Below are 20832 nucleotides of genomic sequence, written 5' to 3'. Positions count from 1 at the left end.
ATAGTAAGGCACTTTTGTTTTTTATAGACCATGTATAGTTAAGGCATTTTTAAAAGATGACCATATATCGTAAGGCGTTTTTTTTTTTTTTAATAAATGACTTTTTTTTATAAATAGTAAGGCGTTTTTATAAGCGACCAATGACCATGTATATTTAGTAAAACATTTTGCCAATAATAAATCTATTTTTTCCTGTAGTGCATCCTGCTCTCAAGAGGGCGCTCAAGCACGCGCAAATGTTGTCAGGAAACGAAGAAACCAAAAGAAAAACAAGATGGCCTTGTCAATGTAGCCTTTTGTTGCGGTCTTTCGTCTTGAAATTAGTCAGACGTGTTTAAAAAGTATTTTTCATTTTTATATATCTATATTTCCTATTTTTATTGTATTACTTTACACCTTGTTCGTCAACCGTACCGACTATTTGTTTGTTTAGCGACGATATGACCTAGCTTCCCGCTGCGTTTAGCTCGGCTGTGTTGACAACGTTCCCATCTGGAGTCAGCGTCCGACAAATGGACATCGTGTCGGGTTCGGCGTCCGCGACGACCCCCGGCTCCATGTCCGACGACATGGAGGGCCTGGGCAGCGGCGGGGTCTGTGTCTTGCCCCACATGGGCGCCATCAAGACGGAGCAGGGGCTGCCGGTGAGCGGCGCGGACGAGGCGGGCAACCCCAACGTGGCCATGGGCATCAAGTTCATCCTGCCCAACCGCTTCGACATGAACGTCTGCTCCCGGTTCGTCAAATCGCTCAACGAGGAGGACAGCAAGAACATCCAAGACCAGGTCAACTCTGACCTGGAGGTCGCTTCCGTGCTCTTCAAAGGTGTGCACGTCTATATGACAACAACAATAACAATCATAATTAAAATATACATTTTCATGCAGTGTTTTAATTAGTTTAAAGTGTTTCAGACATAAAAAAAAAAAAAAGCTAAATGCTATGAAAACATGCCAAGGTTGCATTTACATTATTTCTGTATTTTTCCACTTATAAGATGAAGATGACGTGTTTTTCAGCCGAGTGCAACATCCAGACGTCGCCGTCGGCGGGCATCCAGGTGCGCCACGTGTACACGCCGTCCACCACCAAGCACTTCTCCCCCATCAAGCAGTCCACCACCCTCACCAACAAGCACCGGGGCAACGAGGTCTCCTCCACGCCGCTGCTCGTGCACTGTACGCCCAGCCAGCCGCCGCCGCCACAACTTCGTCGTTCCGTCCGTTTGCAGTCTGGCGTAATATTCGTTTCTTGCATTTGTCTCGGGCAGCTTTATCCATCCATCAGCTGGCAGCTCAAGGCGAGATGGTCTTCCTCGCCAGCAGGATTGAGCAAGGTACACGTGTGTGGTCTGCAAATGCCAAACAAAAAACAATGCTTAGTTTCGTCAGCCCATCTATGGCTATTTCGTACGTCGAGTTTATGCACATTTTGTTCTTTATTTTCCCCAACCCTTCTGTCAAGCCTTTCGTGTTCTTGCGTTCATAAATGATGTCACTGTTTGTTTTTTTTAAAGAGACGGTGATTAACGCGCAAGACGAGGAAGGTTTCACGCCTCTCATGTGGGCGGCGGCGCACGGGCAGATTGCCGTGGTGGAGTTTCTGCTCCAGAATGTAAAAATATAAAATAAAAGAATAATAATCAAATGCACATAATCAGATAGGGTGCTGTAATATTAATAATAATAAGTGATGCATGTGCAGGGCGGCGATCCAAATTTGTTGGCCAAAGGACGAGAGAGCGCTTTGTCGCTGGCGTGCAGCAAAGGATACACGGACATCGTCAAGATGCTCATCGACTGCGGCGTCGATGTCAACGAGTACGACTGGGTCAGTCACACATGGGATACTACATGGGATACTTGACTCATTGAGCCATTTTCAGCAGTAAAAACTTCATATTTTGTCTATAATTATTAATTAATGTGGTAATGGCATTTTTCATGTACATTTAGTACCTTTAAAAAGTAAATTTTCTACTTGCTGTCAACGGATGATGACATTACCTGTGCTGAGGAAATTGGTAACAACCAATCATGGCTCAGTTTACTGACCAAACCCAGAAAACAGGTGAGCCATGATTGGTCGTTTACTACTTCCTCAGGACAGGTGATGTCATCATCAGTCGACAGCAAGTAGACAAATTACTTTTCAAAAGGTACTAAATGTACATGAAAAATAATGAAGTTATCAAATTCATTCTGGACAAAATAAAGTAAATTACAGTGAGATTTGAATCTAAAAAAAAAAAAGGTAATTTTGTAAATTACTATAAAATTTAAATTGTAAGTGTATTGTACTTTAAATTATATAAAGATAAGTGAGATTATATGTCATTGTTTTGTCTGGGAAATTTTATGCATTAAAAATAAAAGTGACTCCACGAGTCGAGTCCCCATACTGGTATCGGTCAAAAAAAAAAAAAAAAAAAAGTGGCATTGAACATCCCTAAAATTATATATTACAATTAAATTAAAATGTCAATTGTATTTAAATTGAATGTAAATAGTTAAAATAATTCCAAACAATTAAAACTAAAATTATGTAAAAAAAATAAAATAAAATACATTATTCTCTGGCAAAATTTGTTTTATTAGTGTTTACTTCCAAATTTAGTAAAAACACTAATTGTAATTAAACTTAAATTACATAATTTTCTGTTTTAGTAAACTCAAAATACATTTAAAAATAATACTGGTAACTAAAAAAAATACTAACAAAAACACCAACAAAAAACACAATGTAAATTAAACAAAAACAAAAATTGACAAACCATATTCGAAAACGTGCCTTTTGCTCACATTGTTGCTGCTTTCAGAACGGAGGAGCCCCGCTGCTCTACGCCGTCCACGGCAATCACATACGCTGCGTGGAGCTGCTGCTAGGTAAACACAATGAGAACATTAGTAGCGAGCAGTGACAATTTGGATGACATCATGTAGCACCAAAATAAAAGGACAATTCAAAATAAAAGTTCCACTTACAATTCCGTTGTTGAAATTTGAAGTACACAACGAGTGTCATTCGCAGAGAGTGGCGCCGATCCCACCGTGGAGTCCGATTCGGGTTTCAACGCCATGGACATGGCCGTGGCCATGGGACATCGCAACGGTACGTGCGCAACTTCATTGAGCTCTGCAAAAAAAACAAACAAAAAAGCAACCAAACGTGATGAACATCTTCAACATTCTTGTGGCGGCTAATTGCTAATGCTAATTGTGTGTATGCACAGTTCAACAGGTGATGGAGGCGCACCTGCTGAGGTTGCTGATGGGCATCCGGGAGTGACGTCATCAGGGAACATCCTGCAGTGGACGTGGTTGACTTTTTGCTGCTTTCAGCACGTTTGGGCTCCGTTCGAGTCGTCACACATTATTTATTTCACGCGTTTCAGTGTTGTCGTCAGTAGTTTTATATTTAATTACTATTGTAATGTTTTAAAAATTGTAATTGAATTTTTACTTTAATTATTTAAATTATACTAATTTAAATTCACTTTAAATATCAAGTGAAAATGTTATTAAAATAAACATTTAATAACATTTTTATTGTACATGAAATAAATGCATATAGTAAAAGTTGAATACAAACTTTTTGTGAAATAGTAACCTCAAATTTGAGCAGACACATGAAGTCCACTTGTATTTATTAGGTGAGCTTGAAAAAAAAATAAACACCTTTCCTCAATTGTTTTTTTTTTTTTTGAAAACCTTGTCAAGTGTTGCCCTAATAAAATATTTTCTTTTGCAAACATTTTTTTCTAAGTATGAAGTACATGAGCACATTATTTAAGTTTTAGTTACATATTGTAACCAAATTTAAAACTATATTGTTTACAAAGTGTGAAATGTCTAAAATAAAAATTCAATTACTTTTTTTTTTCAAGTTGGCATGTTTGAGGCATGAAGTCCTGCTTGTATTTATTTCACTAGTTTTAGGATTTTTGTTCAATTAAATGTGTTTACAAGTAAACAAACGTGTACATGTCCATAAGGTTGCTTTTGTGATGTTTTCATTAAAAAAAAAAAGCATAAACATTTCCACTCACCTTTTTATTCTCCAAGCTCACTTTCCACTCGAAAGTACATCATTGCAACAAGCTGATTGAAAGCTAAAACAGTTCATCTTCACTGTAAGCTCGCATGAGTCACTTAAAAAAAAAAGAAAAAAGTTGCACATGTTGATTGACAGTAGCTACACGTTTTGTTTTTTTTTTAATAAATTGCAGACCTCTCTTTTTTTTTTTTTAACAAGGCCACGTAAACATTGAGTAACGTGGAGGAAAATATTTTACACACAATCATTGGGCAGGACTAAACTTGGGGGAGGGGCAATAAACGGAAGCTTTTAAAAAAAAAAAAAAAAAAAAAAAAAAAAAGCGCAGATTTGGATGCCCTCCCCCAAAGTCCAGTCGCGAGGTCCCCACACTCAATCCCGACTTGGTCCTCGAGTTTGCTAGTTTGCTTCGTTCTTGGACGCCTCGTCAAAGTTCTCCACCAGATCTGAAAACAAACAAAAATGAATAATGGCAAAGTTGACAAAAAGCGTCTCCATGCTTGGAGAATATTGGCAAATATGTAGAATTGCTTTTAATTGGCAAGACGAAAACTTTTTTTCTTGACTTTACTCAAAAATAGTTTTCCGAAAACATACAATTCGCAAAAATATGCACCTTTTTGCTTCAATTTTTTTTTTTCCTCCCTTGTAAACATCTTGGTCAAAAAGTAATTAAATCCTCAAAATGTGCATCTCTTTTTGACAATATTTTGATTTTTTTTTCCTCCTCACAAAATGCCTTTTTTTTTTCTAATTAAAAATCATGACAAAAAAATAAAAAATCATTTTGCCCCAAACTGTCTTGCAAATGTCTTGTAAAAAATAAAAAAAATAAAAATGCTAATTTTTTTTGTAAATAAAACATGTAATGTTCTAATTAAAAATCATGACAAAAAATAAAATAAAAAAATACATCATTTTGCCCCAAATTGTCTTGCAAATGTCTTGTTAAAAAAAAATATATAAATTTTTTTCTAAATAAAAAATTTAATGTCCTTATTTAAAATAAATAAATAAATTAATTAATTAAACTTTCCCAGAAAACAGATTTCTTGACAAAGCCGAAATCTATCAAATATTTTTACTTATGCTGGACCTCTGACAGCTTTTTACCAATTTTTTTCCTCAGACACCCTCAAGACGTCCTTGTAAAATAATGACTCTTAAATGCAATTTTCTCTCGATATGATACATATACCTTTAAAAAAAAATAATAATCTGCCCAATTTCCACAAAACCAGAATTTGTTTGAGCAAGCGTGTTGGCATTTTTAATATAGGCAATTACGCTTAATTAAGCTAACTTGTTGGCAGGGAAAAAAAATAATCTAAAAATAATTTTGTTATATACACGTTTTGGTTCCTTGTTTTTCTCCGCCCTTCAAAGAGAAAAAGCAACTGACCTGGCACTTCGTCGTCATCTTCTTCCTCGACGGTGGCGATCGGCGCTTTGCCGTCTGTGGCTGCAAGAAAGGAAAGGAACAGTTTGGATTTTAAACCACAATATTTTTATTTTCTTGACTTGTCGATTTGAATTTTTAAAAAAAAAATTATATCCCCGAAACTATACAGTACACATTTGAAAATAAAAGCTTTCCCTTGAGAATGTTGCAATTATTTCCTGTAAAATTGTGGCGGCGGACGGCGACCGGACCTTGCTTGGGCAGGGCTTCGGCGAGCCTCCGCAGGCTGGTGAGGCTGTCGGCCCCGAGCTGGTTGAGGATGCCGGGCAGCATCTCGGTCAGCTGCTTGGTCTCGGCGTGGCCCGTGACGGTGAAGGTATTGGCAGCCAGCGACGCCTGCACTTTGGGGTTGTTGAAGTGGATCACCGTGCCCTGGTTTGTGAACATGTTCACCTGCCGAAAGGTGCCCAAAAGGTGGTCAAGTGCGGCTGCTTTTTCGGGGGTTACCGTGCCGGTTTTAGGCTCGGACCTCCTCGATGCCGGAGATGTTGTTGACGCCGAGCTTCTTCAAAGAGAATTGCAGCTTCTTGTCGTCCGCCGTGGCCGTCCTGTGCACCACCTTCTTCTTTCGCCGAGCGCTGCCCTAAAACAACACACAAACTCGCTCTTATAGAGGGAAAAAAAAAAAGAAAGTGTACAAACCCCTGTTTGTATTCACTCCTGTTTCCTAGCATGCAAACAATTATGGATTCCATTTTCCTCCGAAATTACATGTGTTTGTTGTGTGAGACGTACCTTTCCTCCGATGCGGACCTGCGCCTGCAGCTTAGCTAATTTCTCTTGATTCATTATTGTTTCTTTCATCTGTGAGGTAAAAACAAGAAGTGAAGTTGGCAGCAGGAGGGTAAACACCTCAAACAGGACTCAACAAATAATTAGGAATATTGACTGAAGCTAGCGATTGGCCAGGCCACTCAAACTTATACAACTTTATCAACATCTCCTTTCGCGACATTGATATACGACAACTTTATTGACACGACAATGCATCCTTTTCGAACCGTAAACTTCCACCTTGCTACATTGGAAGCTAAAGAGATTCACTTACAGCAACCAAGACAATTTACAATTGTCTTTCTTAATGGCTTATTTAGAAAATTCACGATGTTAATTAACTCCATCATCCCACATTACGTTTGAGATTATTTATTTATTTATTTTTTAAGGTGCGGCTGGGTGTTTGGAAAAGCAACTCGTCGGCTAACGTTAGCTAGCATGTTAGCCTTCAGCCGCCCCTGCCGAGCGACGCGCAACAGGCGACTACAAACTCGCTCCGTCCGCCCTCCCCCGTCTCGGAGGGCATCCGGCAAATCCGGAAAAAAATGGAGCCGTCGTGTTCGCTCTCGGAGCGGCAATGAAGTACCTGGAAACGCTTCACGCTCACCTGTAAGCTAACAGCAAACACATGCGGGGAGCAAGATGGACGCCAAAGAGGAGGCGGACGTGACGTCAGGAAAAAGTGGAAGTCGTTATGGGTGCGCGTGCGTGTGCGTTCACGAGGGGAAAATTTTTGCCCTCCGTTTTGTTTCTCAGGTTCTTGCATAGCTCATGATATATAACGTGAATTTAAAAAAAAGTTTACTAATTTGTTGTCACGAACCAGATTTAACGAGCACAAAATACTATTTACAACTTTGTAAGTTGACTCGTAACGCAATAAATTTACATGTAGCCTGAAGTAACTTGTCTGAGTACTTTTAATGGCGAGTACTTTTTACTTTCCCTTGAGAATTTGTGTTAAAAATACACTCGACTTGTATTTATTTATTTTGGTTGTCAGAGACTGAAATCACATGACACTTTTCCAACTTCCACCACTGTCAAAGTTTTACTCAATTCGACCAATCAAACGGGGTGAGGCAATAACATGACCGCACAGGAACTCCGCCCACACGGAAACAAACTGACTCATTAATCATTTATTTAAGAACAATGAATTTGCCTCCATTTATATAATATAATATAATATAATATAATATAATATAATATAATATAATATAATATAATATAATATAATATAATATAATATAATATAATATAATATAATATAATATAATATAATATAATATATTTGTTGTTAATGTCATTTCGGCAATATCTAAATTTGCTATTTTTGGGCATTAGGCGGGGTACACCCTGGACTGGTTGCCAGCCAATCGCAGACTTTTCAAATGTCTAAATATAATTAACTCTAATAACAGTGTATACGAGTATAACATTTATATTATTATATTATTATAATGTATTGTGTGCTGACCATTAATATGATGCAGGAATTTCTTTCCTTTTTTGGCACGAATAACACTTGTCTGCACGCACAGCATTGTGTGCGCGTGTGCGTGTGAGAATGCATGTGATACACACCATAGATCACATGCCCCTCAGACGGGGCATTTGGGGTGACACTTTATTGCAGTTTTTTTTTTCTTACTGCTTTCGACGCACAAAAACATGATTGAGGAAAAAAAAACTGTTTTTATTTTTGTCTCCAATGCGGTAGATGGATTGTTTTTGTTAAAGATCAAAGTTTATTTTATTTAGATATTGTGCTATATATTACTTTTAATTTTCAAGAGTTTAACATCAGCCAAAACGATAGACGATGAAGTAGCACATAAAAACGAGAAAAGTAGCATGAACCTGTATTTTTAATTGAAATGATCATCATAAAAGCAACACGTGTCGAGCGGGTTATTTGCTTATACATAAAATGTGGAGAAGAAAATAAATGTCTTCTTCCAGAGACGTTTAAAAAGTCTTATCTACAACGTTTCTTTAGGCTGCAACCTTTTTTCCCATAATAATAATAATAATAATAATAATATTCTATCTAAACAAACATTTTCTGCTAAAAATAAAAATATCGCAAAAAGTTTCTTCGTTTTTGCTTTACTATATTTTTCCCTCATGAATATCCCCCCCCCAAAAAAAAAAAAAAAAAAAAAAAACAGATTGAATCTATTTAACACCTGTTGCAGTAGAATTACTTGTTTTAGTGTGTGTCATATTGTGGTCAAAATTAGTATATTTATAAAATGCATGCATATTAAACCAGACGTTTCATATTCGCGTTCTAAAAATGCGTCAAGTCCGCCGTAAATGACATTGTTAAATAGTAACACAAATACAAAACATTTAGTCCTATACGGTTTGCATGCACGTATCTAAATATACATTTACATCCGGAGTTAAATTTCGTGTTTAAATTCAAGAAAAAACACTTTACAGAGAAATTTTGCATAGAGGCCCATCTGTAAAAGTGTAAGTGTAATCTAAAAGTCACCTCTAGATGGCACCGGACTCAAGATAACATCTTAAACGAGTCACTCCAAGAAATCGTCTTCAAGTTCACTTTTAAACTGCAACATTTTGTCTGACCTCCAAATAAAGCGTTAAACATATTCACGTGTAAATCGATTTTTTTTTATGATTATTAATTGTGGAAAAAAATATGTATTTATCTTGACAATTGTTTTATTGGGCCTATGCCGTATACATTTCTACATACATTTCACTGAATACATATATTAAAAAAAAAAAAAAACTGCATGTAATCTTTGTTTAGTTAAAGCAGCGAGCGAGTTATTGCTGCTGACATTTAAATGTCATTCATAGAAATGTTTTATTGCATGCCGATGATGTGTGCGTGGTGCAGGGGTGTGTGTGTGTGTGTGGGGGGGGGGGGTCTCGCATGCTCTGCGTGACCCGTGACTGATGCGAGTTAACAGCTGACTCTTTCCCATTGCAAATGGCTGGCGGATAATGGAGATAACTAGCGAATCACGCAACGGCCAACTCGCTCTCATTCATTGAGGAAATCAAACAAATGTTTGGATTGCACTTTTTTTCTTTTTGGCATGTTGATGTAAATTATTTTGTTGTATTGCGCGGGTTGTCAAAACGTAGATGAGGCGCTGCTATGCTCTTGTTTTTATTTTAAAGAAGTATATTTTACTTGAAAAAGAATATTTTGTTCATGTTCAACAGTTTCAGCTCAGTGTTGTTGTTTTTTTTAATTTCCAATAAAATTCAGCTGAGTTGACATGAGAATGTTCATGTTGTTGTTTTTTAAGTTTTCAAAGTAATTTTCCTTTTTATAGGTAATAAAGCAAACAGCTTTTTTAACTATTGTGCATGTATTTTTTATTTTTTTTTATACTTTTCACGTTTGTTTTCATTAAATTCACTTATGTATTTTCTTGCTTTTTTTGTGAAGTTGTAATTGTTTATGTTTGCAATTTTGTTATTTTTGGTAATGCATTTTTTCGTTAATAAAAGTGTGTTTTTCATGATTTTCTGTGATCTGTATTTTACTACTACTACAACTAATAATAATAATAATAATAATAATAATAATAATAATGATAATAAATAATCATCATTAGTCCCCACAATTAACCACTAACTGGACCACTTCAATAAAAAGATGAATACTTTTTTTGTTGTTTTTCTTATGTTTTTAATTAATCGTTTATGAAAAAAAATATATATTTTCTTTTTTTTTGACAGGGATATCACGAAGTTTCATTTTGAAATGTTTTTCTTAAGCTCAAATAAGGATCCCCTGGAATTTCTCTAAAAGTATGTGGAGTAGTGAAATAAAAAAAAAAGTTTTGTATTGTCTTAATTACATTTCTATTTTTATGTTGGGGTATTTTGGGGTGTTGAGTTTGAATTTATATGCATTTTTCTGTTGTGAATAAAAAAAAAAAAAAAAAAAAAGATATCTTAAAGTGAAACAAAAAAAAAAAAAGCTAATTTATTTTCAGGCGTATTTATTTTGTTTATTTATTTTTAGTCAGGGATACATTACCGTAACGTTAATTAATATTTTTGTTTGGCTGAAATGCTAAAGCAGTATTAAAAAAAACAAAACAAAAAAAAAACACACTTTTCCTGAATATAGCTAAGCACTAAATTTTCCCGTTCATGAATATATTCATGAACTTTCTATAGAAAGTGAATAAAAAATAAGTTAAGACTTTCTCCCTCTCGCTCCTTTTGCTCGGCCTGTGTGACGTGAGCAGTGTCACGTGACCGGCCGGCCGGTATAACAAGCCGCAGACGGTCCGCCCCCTGCCGGATTCACTCGCGTGGCGTTTTAGCGGCTTCACTGTACGACCCGACCCGGCCCGGCACGGAACGGAACGGGACGGGACGCCGACCCACCTGGGAGCGGATGGACCTAGCGGCAGGAAAAAAGTGGCAGTCGTTTCCCTCTTGCGACCTCCTCCTCCACACCTCCCCCCTCCTACCCCTCCCCCCCATCCTCCTCCTCTTCGCATGAGCCTCGTCGAGGGAGGGGGGCACGGCGGCGCTTCCTCATCTGGCCCCGGCGGACGCGGCCGGGCGTGAGAGGCGAGCCATGACTCTGAGCTCCGAGATGTCGGACGCCTCCGTCCTCTCGGAAGAGACCGACATCGACGTGGTGGGCGAGGGGGAGGAGGCCGAGCGCGGACGCGCCTCTCCCCCGACGCAGCCACTTCCGCATCCGCATCCCAGCGACGCCGCCTCAGCCGGACCGGAGCCCGGGCGGGACGCCTACAAGCCGGCGTCGGCCGCCGGCAAGAACCCGCTGGTGAAGCCGCCTTACTCGTACATCGCCTTAATCACCATGGCCATCCTCCAGAGCCCCAAGAAGCGGCTGACGCTCAGCGAGATCTGCGACTTCATCAGCAACCGCTTCCCCTACTACCGAGAGAAGTTCCCCGCCTGGCAGAACTCCATCCGCCACAACTTGTCGCTCAACGACTGCTTCGTCAAGATCCCGCGGGAGCCCGGCAACCCGGGCAAGGGCAACTACTGGACGCTGGACCCGGAGTCGGCGGACATGTTCGACAACGGCAGCTTCCTGCGGCGGAGGAAGCGCTTCAAGCGGCAGCAGACGCACGACTTGCTGATGCGGGAGCACGGAGCCGCCGGCGGCGGCGGCTTCCTGCCCGCCTACGGGGTGTACGCGCCCGGCTACGGCTGCGGGGGCTACGGCCTCCATCAGCTGCAGTCGTACCACACGCACTCGGCTCTCTTGGCCTTCCAGCAGCAGCAGCAGCAGCAGCAGTCCGCCGCCTCGCTGCCGCCCTCCGCGGAGCGCTCCCGGGGCCGCTTCTACCCGCAGCTCGGCGCCGCGCAGGGCTCGCACAAGTCGGCGTCGCCGGCGCACCGCTCACCCTTCTCCATCGAGAGCATCATCGGCGGCGGCGGCGGTTCGCCGAGCCCGTCCAGGACTTCCCCGGTGGTGGTGGTGCCGGTGATGGCCGACGCCTCGCTGGGGCTGGGCCCCCCCTCGGCCGTCTTGCACCCGCTGGAGAACTTCACGGCCGGCGGCTGTTAAAAGCGGACTCAAACTAAACGAACAAAAGACAAACGAACAAAATAAAACGGCCCCCTCAGTGAAAGGTAGGAGGATTATTTTTGTATGTTTATTGTAGCGCGCGCGCGCGCGTGTGGAGCGCTTGGCGTGCGCGTTCACGCGGTTTGGAAAAGATATTTAATGTTCATATTTGGTTCTTTTTTATTTTTTTTTATTTTAAGGAGCTTGAAAATCAGGATGTTTGGACTTTTGTCTCCTCCAGCCACAATCTCAGGACGAATTGCTATAAATGATCACATGTTGGTTTTTTTTAAGTAATAATAATAATGTATTAATGTGTCAAACACGTTTCTTTTTATTATTATTAATATTAATAGTTCTGCCAATTTGAACAGGTTTTTTGATTTTAAGCTTTGTAATAAAAACACAAAGAGTTTAAAAAAAAAGTCATACATTTATAACATGCAGTGTGTGTTTATTTGAGTAATAAATAAATAATGTACATTTTTTTGGCTACAACGAAATGTAAATGAAGTGTGATATTTTTACACAACTTGTTTTTACAAGGAGAATAAATTGTTTTAAACAAAATAAAACGTGAGAGGAAATATTTTTTTTTCATCTAATAACAGTCATGTGCAAAAATATTGAGCCACAAATTTGCTTTTTTTTTTTTTTTTTTTTAGATGACCCCCCCCCCCCCCCCCCCCAAAAAAAAATCATATTTTTCAGTATAAGTGAATGCCACAATTCATATTTTTCACATTTGCCACTTGAACCTATATTATTTACTTTTTAAAATATTTTCTAATTTTATTATACATATACTGTAATTTGCCTACCTGCACATGTGACGCTCACACATGCAAAATCCAAAAGCGGTCTCATGACACTTATGCACAATTTCATCAATCTTAAAATAATTGTTATCCATTATGAGGCTTGCTCATTTCATATTTTTTGTACATGAATTTAATGTCGGCCTTTTCCGGGGCATGCGCACAAGTGTGGGGGGCGCGTGACCCTTGTCACGCTCATGACAACAAGGTGCAGCCTGCAACCCTCACGCGATATTTCCCGCCGTGCCCTCATTTTCAGAACATCTGCACCACTTGGTTATCCATTTTCAAAAAACGTTTGAGCATCATTCCATGCAGTTTGTTGTCTCGGCTGCTTCCGTGACGTTCGTGCACTGCACTGCGCTGCGCGTGCGTGTTGTAGCGTATAGCAGCTAAATCGGTGCATCGCTCGCAGCTAGTTCACTGGGCCACGAGAGGACAGACATTGCGTGATGATGTAACACGCAACGTGGGGGAAGAGAGCGAGAGAGGTAGAGAGAGCAAGTGGGAGAATTAAGGAGGTCAGTGTGTTGACAAATAAACAAAACAGGAAGCAAAAACAAAAACACTAATATAGGCCTACCTTAAATTGCGGCCAATTGTTATGAAATAGGAATAATGTACCTGCACAAAATAAAAACATCTAACATTTTGTTAAAGTTATAATTCGTGGCCACAAATTATTAAAGCAAAAACATTTTTTTTTAGACATTTTGTGCACGTTATTTTTATTTTTTATTTTTAGGAATTAAGCTTCACTTTTGATGATCGCTACTTGCTACTATAATATTTGATGTCAGTCACGATGATATACTTTGAAAATCTCATGTATGGCCACAAATTATGCGCAAAATACGTGTGAGGTGTACAAAGTATAGTTCAAGTGCAAATGCTAATTAAAGCTGCGAAAAATCTTCTAAATGATCATATTTTGTTGGCATATAGGCACGGAAGTTTTCAACAGAAAGACTTCCGGCTCAACAAATTTTCTTGTACAAAATTTGTCCGAACCAATTTGCCTAAAATGGCTTCTTCAAATCAAAATGGTCGACTTCCTGTTCCATTCCGGACATCCGGGTCCCTGAGACTTTGTTTTTTTTGTACGTCTTGTTACGATCGACAAGTTCACTCAATTTGATGAAAATGATGTCTGGGGGCGGGGCCTTTGTGGGGGTTGTCATGGCAACATCTAAAATACATTTTCACCAGGATATGAGCACTTGCAAAAATTGGAGGGTTTTTGGGGAATAGTGAAGCCCCACAAAACAGTGATCCATTCATCAAAATAATAATAATAATAATAATAATAATAATAATAAACCCTTCCATTTAGCATATCAACTTGCCAAAAAAAATGAGCTAAAGTTTTTATTTCTTAAAGACATTTTTAAGCTGGGAATCAAACAGGAAGTCGGCCATTTTGGAATAAAGCGGTAATTTTTGGGTCAATTTTCACCGCAAAAAAAAAAAGAAGAAAAAGCTCCCATGAAATTGGCTGAAAGTGTCCATCAAAACACGACACATGAAAAAGTCTCACGGACTCATGCCGGAAATGGAACAAGAAGTCAGCCATTTTGATTTGATCAGTCATTTTAGGGCCAATTTGGCCATTCACACAAGTTAGCACAATTTCCCTGATCGACTGGAAATTTGGTAGGCATGTCGATCATGACAGGATGCAAAAAAAAAAAAAAAAAAAAAAAGTCTCAAGGACCAATGTCTGAAATTGAACAGCATAATAATTAATTGATTGATAATTGAGAAATCGTCATTAATTTCAGTTTATCGTTCAAAACACAGTTGCTTAAGTCGTATTTGAACGTTTTCAGAAAACAAAAAAATATACACAACTTTTAGCAAGCACTTTGGTATTTTTATTTTTTATTTTTTTATCGAAGTGGTTACAGCAATTTAAAAAATGACTTAGACAATTATCTTAATTAATTTAACAGTTCTGCAATTTGCCGTGACATTTTTATGACATAAAATAATATGTGCCTTGGCTCAATAAATCTTGGGAAACAATTTCCTTAAGACAACTGGCTGATGCTAAATGGCCATCTTTTTTTCTTTTTTTGGTGCTTTCATCTAATGTTCATTTTGCAGCTTCACCTACCTGTTATATCTCAATAATTAATACCTTTATTGTAAAATCCTCCTGTTATGTTGTGGGTATTAAAATAGGATTACATTGATTTTGTGTCCGAGCTAGTACTTCCTTTTCAGCTTCTATTTGTGTCACGGTCATTATTTGAGGAAATGCGGTATTATGAAGGCTTTAAAACATGTGAACAAACTCATTCATAACAGCCCTCCATGCCACACACCCACACACACACACGCACACACACATTCATCCGCAAGTGTTGCTCCACGAAGTCGCGTGTGCGTGTCTTTCTTCCTGACAGACACACAAATCATGACAGTTTTAGTGCACGAAAGTGCAATGACCCACATTATGGATGAACATAAACACACCACAGGCAGGTCACAACATTAGGTACACCTGCACCTGTCTAATGCAGGCTTTCCCTAAAAGCTTTTACATTAACCACAACATAATAACATAAGAAATAATCAAAACCCCACACCTGATCATTTATTTGCGGTTTTAAAAGCAATTATACAAAAATAGATTTAAGCCTTGAAGGAAATGTCATTAATAAAATTGTTTTTGTTGTTTTTTCTGATGGATTACGTGGACATGAGCACAACTGAGGACTGGTGAGCATTTGAACGTGCTGAGTTCAAAGGCCACGAAGACAGCTGACAACATGCAACAGTTAAAAGAACTGAAGACAAGCCAAGGTCTGCTCATTCAGCATTTGGAAAACTGATTTTGGTTTCGTTTTAACTATAACTAACTAACTATAATACATTATAAACGACACTACAATTATTAGCAATATATATATTATTCCTAATACAGGACTATCTCAGAAAATTAGAATATTGTGATAAAGGTCCATTAATTTCTGTAATGCAATTAAATAAGCAAACATGTCATACATTCTGGATTCATTACAAATCAACTGAAATATTGCAAGCCTTTTAATCGTTTTAATATTGCTGATTATGGCTTACAGCTGAAGAAAACTAAAATATCCTATCTCAAAATATTTGAAGATTTCCTCAGACCACGTAAAAAAAAAAAAAAAAAAAGCGATAATCAGTAATATTAAAACAATAAAAGGCTTGCAATATTTCAGTTGATTTGTAATGAATCCAGAATGTATGGCATTTTTTTGCTTATTTAATTGCATTACAGAAAATAATGGAATTTATCACAATATTCAAATTTTCTGAGACAGTCCTGTATATTTTCCTTCCTTTTGTGTGTCATGTCTTCCCTTTCATATGTTCCATGAGAAGCTGGATTAAAGAAAAGTGATTGTTTTTAGTACAAGTATTTAGTTAGTTAGTTAGTTAGTTAGTCAGTCGGCCAGCTAGCTAGCTATCGCAGATAAAATGCTATTTTGTAATGTAGTTATCCAACCATTAAGTTAGTTTGTTAGCTAGCAAGCTAGTTAGTTAGCTTAATAGTGCAAGGATTTGATTGTCATTAGTCAACGGGTTAGTTAGTAACTTGTCAATTTAGTTAGGTAATGTGTCAGGTAACTAGCTAGCTAGTTAGCTTGGTAGCTAGTAAGCTCATCTATCTATCTATCTATCTATCTATCTATCACCAACTACCCCCCCACTAACTACCAAGTTAAATTTGATCGAAGTCACCCATCTGGTGCTATTTAGCTAACTACCTAGCTAACTTGCTATAGCTAACTATCTGACTGCAAATAAAAAGCAATCTCTTACGCTAGCTGGCTAGCTCGTTGTTTCTGTCCATTTTTGGCCATGCATGTTTGTGACATGTAAAAGTCAACACACTGAGAGGGGATTTGAGGACATTTGAAGTAAATCTTACAGTTATAAAATGGGATATAAGCAGCACCGAATGTGAATTGTTGAGCGTAAGTGGAAGCAAAGGAGCAGCGCGGTAGTCGGCGGGGACTTTCCCAGTGGCCGGCGTACATTTCGCGTTTATTGTTGTAGGCCGAGTGGGAGTTTGTAATGAAGGTGGCGCTAACAAATGCCTGTTATTTTATCGTGGCGTTCGTGCACCGGCGTGATGGATAAGCTACAGTTCAGGCGCGTTTTTTTGCGTGAGGAGCATGCCAAAGCAAACACGTGCTGCACGGCGGCGGCTAGGAAAAAAAAAAAAAAACTAGAAGTAAAAAAAAAAAAAAAAAAAAAAAAAAAAGTGGAAAAATGCAGCAACATAATTCTGCGGCCGATCCAGCCAGGAGGATCTGCGGGTTCACGCCGGGGTGAGACGGCCAAAATGGAGGACAAATAACAACACAGCTGAAGGGTGCTAAATAAACCACACACAGCTTGTTAGCTCACACGTCGTGAAGTGGCGTAGTTACGCTCATTTTCTTCTTTAGTAAACTAAATAATTGAGTAACTAACAGTTAAAAAAAAACAAACACCTGTATTATTGAGCTAACTAGCTAACAGGGATCGTCACATAGCAGATCATGTAATTACGATAACTGGCTAGCATGCTAGATAAGGAACTAAATAACCTAGCTTGATAGCTAACTGTGAACAAAACAGAACACTGCTTGCATCATTGGCTTAATGATTGCTAATAAACTCATCAGCTCCCTCATGTACGTACGGACAGACAGACAGAGAGATAACTCAATAGCACAAGATGAGCAGCTTGGCTTGTCATGTCACTGTTAGCTAGCTAGCTATTAGGTAGTTAGCTAGCTCAGTATCACCAGATGAGATGTTATGCGTGACCGCAACATCAATTTAGGTTTGGCATTGTCAGATGTCTTTCTCATTTAAAAAAAAGAAAAAAAGAAAACATTCTTTACACTTGAATGTCACCTATCTAAATTGTGAAATATTTTACCTTGATTTGCAATATTTCGTGTGTACGAGTTGGCAGCATGTGGCGTCAAAGTCAGAGCGTTTAGCATTTTAGCGTCGTCAGCTGCAGGCCTGCCCGCCTGCCCACTTACACGCAACAACGCCTCCAGCTCATAAACACATCAACGGACCCTTCGTCATGCTGCCACGCGGCGGCTAATACACGCCAGCAATGCTGACGCAAGACAGAGACCCTCCTGAGAGCCCCCCAACTTCCACACACACAACCACCAGAGCTCCTTTTCACCGTCCAGCCATCCAAAGAGTGTTTTTCCTCATTAGGGCAGGTTAGCTTTCGTCCATCTTAGTTAACTGTGTTTTTAAAAAAATGGAATGTTCAACTTCAACGACAACTTTTTATCTTGACATTTGTAGACAAAACGATTGCACTATAATAAAGCCGTTCATATGACTTGGTCTTATTTAAGCTACCGCACTGCGTTAGCTGGATTCTGCTGTTGCGTCTCGGTGGAGTTTTATTTGATACTTCCTCCCCAGGCAGGAGCACTTCCTGTTCCCCATCACAACATGCGCCCGGGACCCGTATCAAAGTACGACATCGCCTTAGGGGTGGCCGAAGCCCACCCGCCGCCCACTGCGCTGCGCCGGCGGAGTAATCGGATACAAATTCTCCAGTTAGTGGCGGAATGTCTTTCTTTTGCACTGAAAATAAAAAAAAAGATGAACACGCATCAGATGTACATTGATACTGAACAAATGCTGTTTCGCCCAAAGCGAAAACGATACTGATATTTAGTTTTTACATCATTAAACTGATGAATGGACTCCCATGACCTTTTAGATTTTTTTTTATATTAATTTTATTTGTTTATTCATTTTATTTATATATTTTTTTGTTCCTTTGAATTATTAATTAGTTATCACAGAACAGGATTTGCCCAGATTGTATTGGTAAAAACTTTAATGCCATAAAAGTAAAGTTGTTTTATACTTTTATCATGTATAATTGTTTTTACTTTATTTCATGCATTTCATGCAGTCAACTATTTAATTAAAATGTTTGTACTTTATTTAATTTTCAGAACTTGATTTTCATTTAGTTATATCTTTTACTTTATTTGCATTTTAATTTCACATTTATTTATTGTATTTTCTGATTTTTTTTTCATTTTCAGTTTCATATTATACTTTGAAATTCAATTTCAATCGAAACATTTGAATTTATATTTTATTTTTTTTCATTCTATACACGTTTTCATTTTATGTCTGTCACTGTTTATGTTTTGAAAATGTAATATTTTTTATTAAATCGCTTTAAATTTTTGCATTTTCATTTATCTTATCTTAATTTTAAATTTCACCTTTTATTATTGTTTTATCTTTTGTTTTAATTTTTATTTCACATTTTTTATATGTAAAACCTTTTTTTTTCTTTTTTTTTTATGAATAAAATATTGTTAAAAAACAGCACAATAAAACAATTGTTCTGCCATTACTATTTAAGTGCTCAAATACATGACTGGAGAACAAACAGACCAGACCCCCCCCCCCCCCCCCCCCCCCCAACCCCAATTATAATGTTGAGAGACTAATATCCAAAAATAATTCCAAAAAAATCAATGGATGAAAACAGAAAAAAATTAAGCGTACCACTATCGCTTGTTTATAAAATAGTTGGAGCAGAGGAATTCATCCACCTTGCGCACTTACGATGACAGCGCCACTGCCACCTACTGTAGAGGATTTGCAATTACACTTCATTCTAGTACAGCAAAAAAAAAAAAACACACACAAAAAGTCACAACTGCAACCCCCCTGGAATCAATCAATATCAATGCAAACAAATCAATATTTTTTTTCAATTTAGACGTGACCGCTTGTCTCTTTTCAAGCGCGCCGCTTTTGCTTGTTTACCGATGGTGACGTGTTTTATCGGCAGCGCTTAGAGAGCGGCACTTAGGCTTCCATTTGCCCCCTCGTACAACCGCCAGCTGTAAAAGTGGCTTTTACACCCCCGCGCCGCATTCACGCGCGCACACACGCGTGCTCTTCAAAAGTGCCGTTTCACTGCTACAGCTTCCATCCGCTTTCATGCAAAAAAAAAAATATGGATGTGCCAAGACCAAAACTTAAATGTTCTGCAATGTTCTGCCTAGTAAATGTGGTCCAAATTTTGGCAGCAATTGGACAAAATATTGAGAAGGTGTTTGGCTTTGAAGGACACCCGGAAAATGGCTTAAAAATGACCACAAGAAAAGCCAACATGGTCAACATCTGGTGTCTCTTCAGGCATGGCTTCTTGAGACTTTTTTTTTTTTTTTTTTGTGGGTTTACTCATCATTGACATTTCTCCTAAATTTCAGGTGACGCACTACTAACTCGCTCTAAGGGGATGAATTTTCAAAGAATTTTGTGCGTTCAGAAGGCCCATTAGCTATTCCGACGTGATATTACAGCCACAATCTAAAATTGATCAAATTCAGGATTTTCTTTAATATTCTACACATGAATATGAAGTTTAAAAACAGTTTTAGAAAATTCTGTTACATTAATTTATTATTAACTCATTTGCTCCCAATAACGTGTAAATACGTTTTTTTCTTTTAACGTTTTAAGGGTCCCAAAGACGTATTTATATGTTTTTTGTGGTTTTTATTTTATTTTATTTTTTTACTAGAGCATACAGAAGGCTTTGATGCAGCCTCTCAACAGCAAAGAACAGTTGCAGAAATGATAGTTACTACACAACCAACCAGCAAGTGGCAGCAGAGTATAAGAGATCAACCAGGGCCATGTTGAAAAAAAAATCTCAATTACTCACAATTCTAAATAGATTAGTGAAAATTGATTAAACTTAGCTATATTCTAATACTAATTGCTGTAAACCGGAAACAGATCGAAATATACTTTTTTTTCCCTGATGAAAGAAGAGACTTTAATCTTTCTTTTGATAGGTTCCATGTTTTTACAGCAATAGAACACAATATTCTGTGGGCCTTGCAAAATCAGTCAAAATCCAATAAAACAGCCGGGAGCGAAAGGGATTGCTAATAAAGTTATTTTTGGAGCTGCCAATAAATAAATAAATAAATAAATAAATAAATAAATAAATAAATAAAGCACTGAACGCTTGAGGAGGCTTGACTGAAAATGTGTAAATGGAAGACAACACTTCCATCCACAAAAATCAATAAAAAAAAATAAAAATAAAAATAAATAAATAAAAACTGTAAAGTGAACCAAAACAATATTTCCCCGGAAAA

The 20832-nt window shown here is 38.1% G+C and overlaps 3 protein-coding genes across 5 annotated transcripts in view; 2 read left to right on the top strand and 1 right to left on the bottom strand.

The window, feature by feature from the left end:
• The first annotated feature begins 240 nt into the window (after positions 1–240).
• ankra2 (ankyrin repeat, family A (RFXANK-like), 2) lies at positions 241–4215 on the top strand. Its single transcript, XM_077497216.1, has 8 exons — positions 241–825; positions 1020–1178; positions 1271–1336; positions 1517–1614; positions 1705–1830; positions 2819–2885; positions 3031–3111; positions 3233–4215. The coding sequence occupies exons 1-8, from the start codon at positions 513–515 to the stop codon at positions 3286–3288; spliced, it is 966 nt and encodes a 321-aa protein (XP_077353342.1). The 5' UTR covers positions 241–512; the 3' UTR covers positions 3289–4215.
• The window catches only part of btf3 (basic transcription factor 3), a 53241-nt gene continuing 36446 nt past the window's right edge, over positions 4038–20832 (bottom strand). Inside the window, exons 3-8 of one of the 3 annotated variants that reach the window (XM_077497220.1) lie at positions 11686–11862; positions 6254–6322; positions 5988–6101; positions 5710–5911; positions 5459–5518; positions 4038–4502 (exon numbers count right to left, since the gene is read on the bottom strand). In XM_077497220.1, coding sequence (XP_077353346.1) covers positions 4456–4502; positions 5459–5518; positions 5710–5911; positions 5988–6101; positions 6254–6322 — 492 coding nt within the window. In that variant the 5' untranslated portion in view covers positions 11686–11862 and the 3' untranslated portion in view covers positions 4038–4455. Of the gene's footprint in view, positions 4503–5458; positions 5519–5709; positions 5912–5987; positions 6102–6253; positions 6323–6902; positions 7048–11685; positions 11863–20832 lie in introns of those variants that run through there. The other 2 variants (XM_077497219.1, XM_077497221.1) reach the window with 2 other exon arrangements.
• Positions 10615–12358, top strand: foxd1 (forkhead box D1). The gene has a single exon (XM_077497218.1). The coding sequence runs from the start codon at positions 10884–10886 to the stop codon at positions 11847–11849; it is 966 nt and encodes a 321-aa protein (XP_077353344.1). The 5' UTR covers positions 10615–10883; the 3' UTR covers positions 11850–12358.

The sequence above is a fragment of the Festucalex cinctus genome, chromosome 15, assembly GCF_051991245.1.
Source record: "Festucalex cinctus isolate MCC-2025b chromosome 15, RoL_Fcin_1.0, whole genome shotgun sequence".
NCBI classification, from domain to species: Eukaryota; Metazoa; Chordata; class Actinopteri; order Syngnathiformes; family Syngnathidae; genus Festucalex; species Festucalex cinctus.
This window is presented reverse-complemented; position numbering and strand designations above follow the sequence as displayed.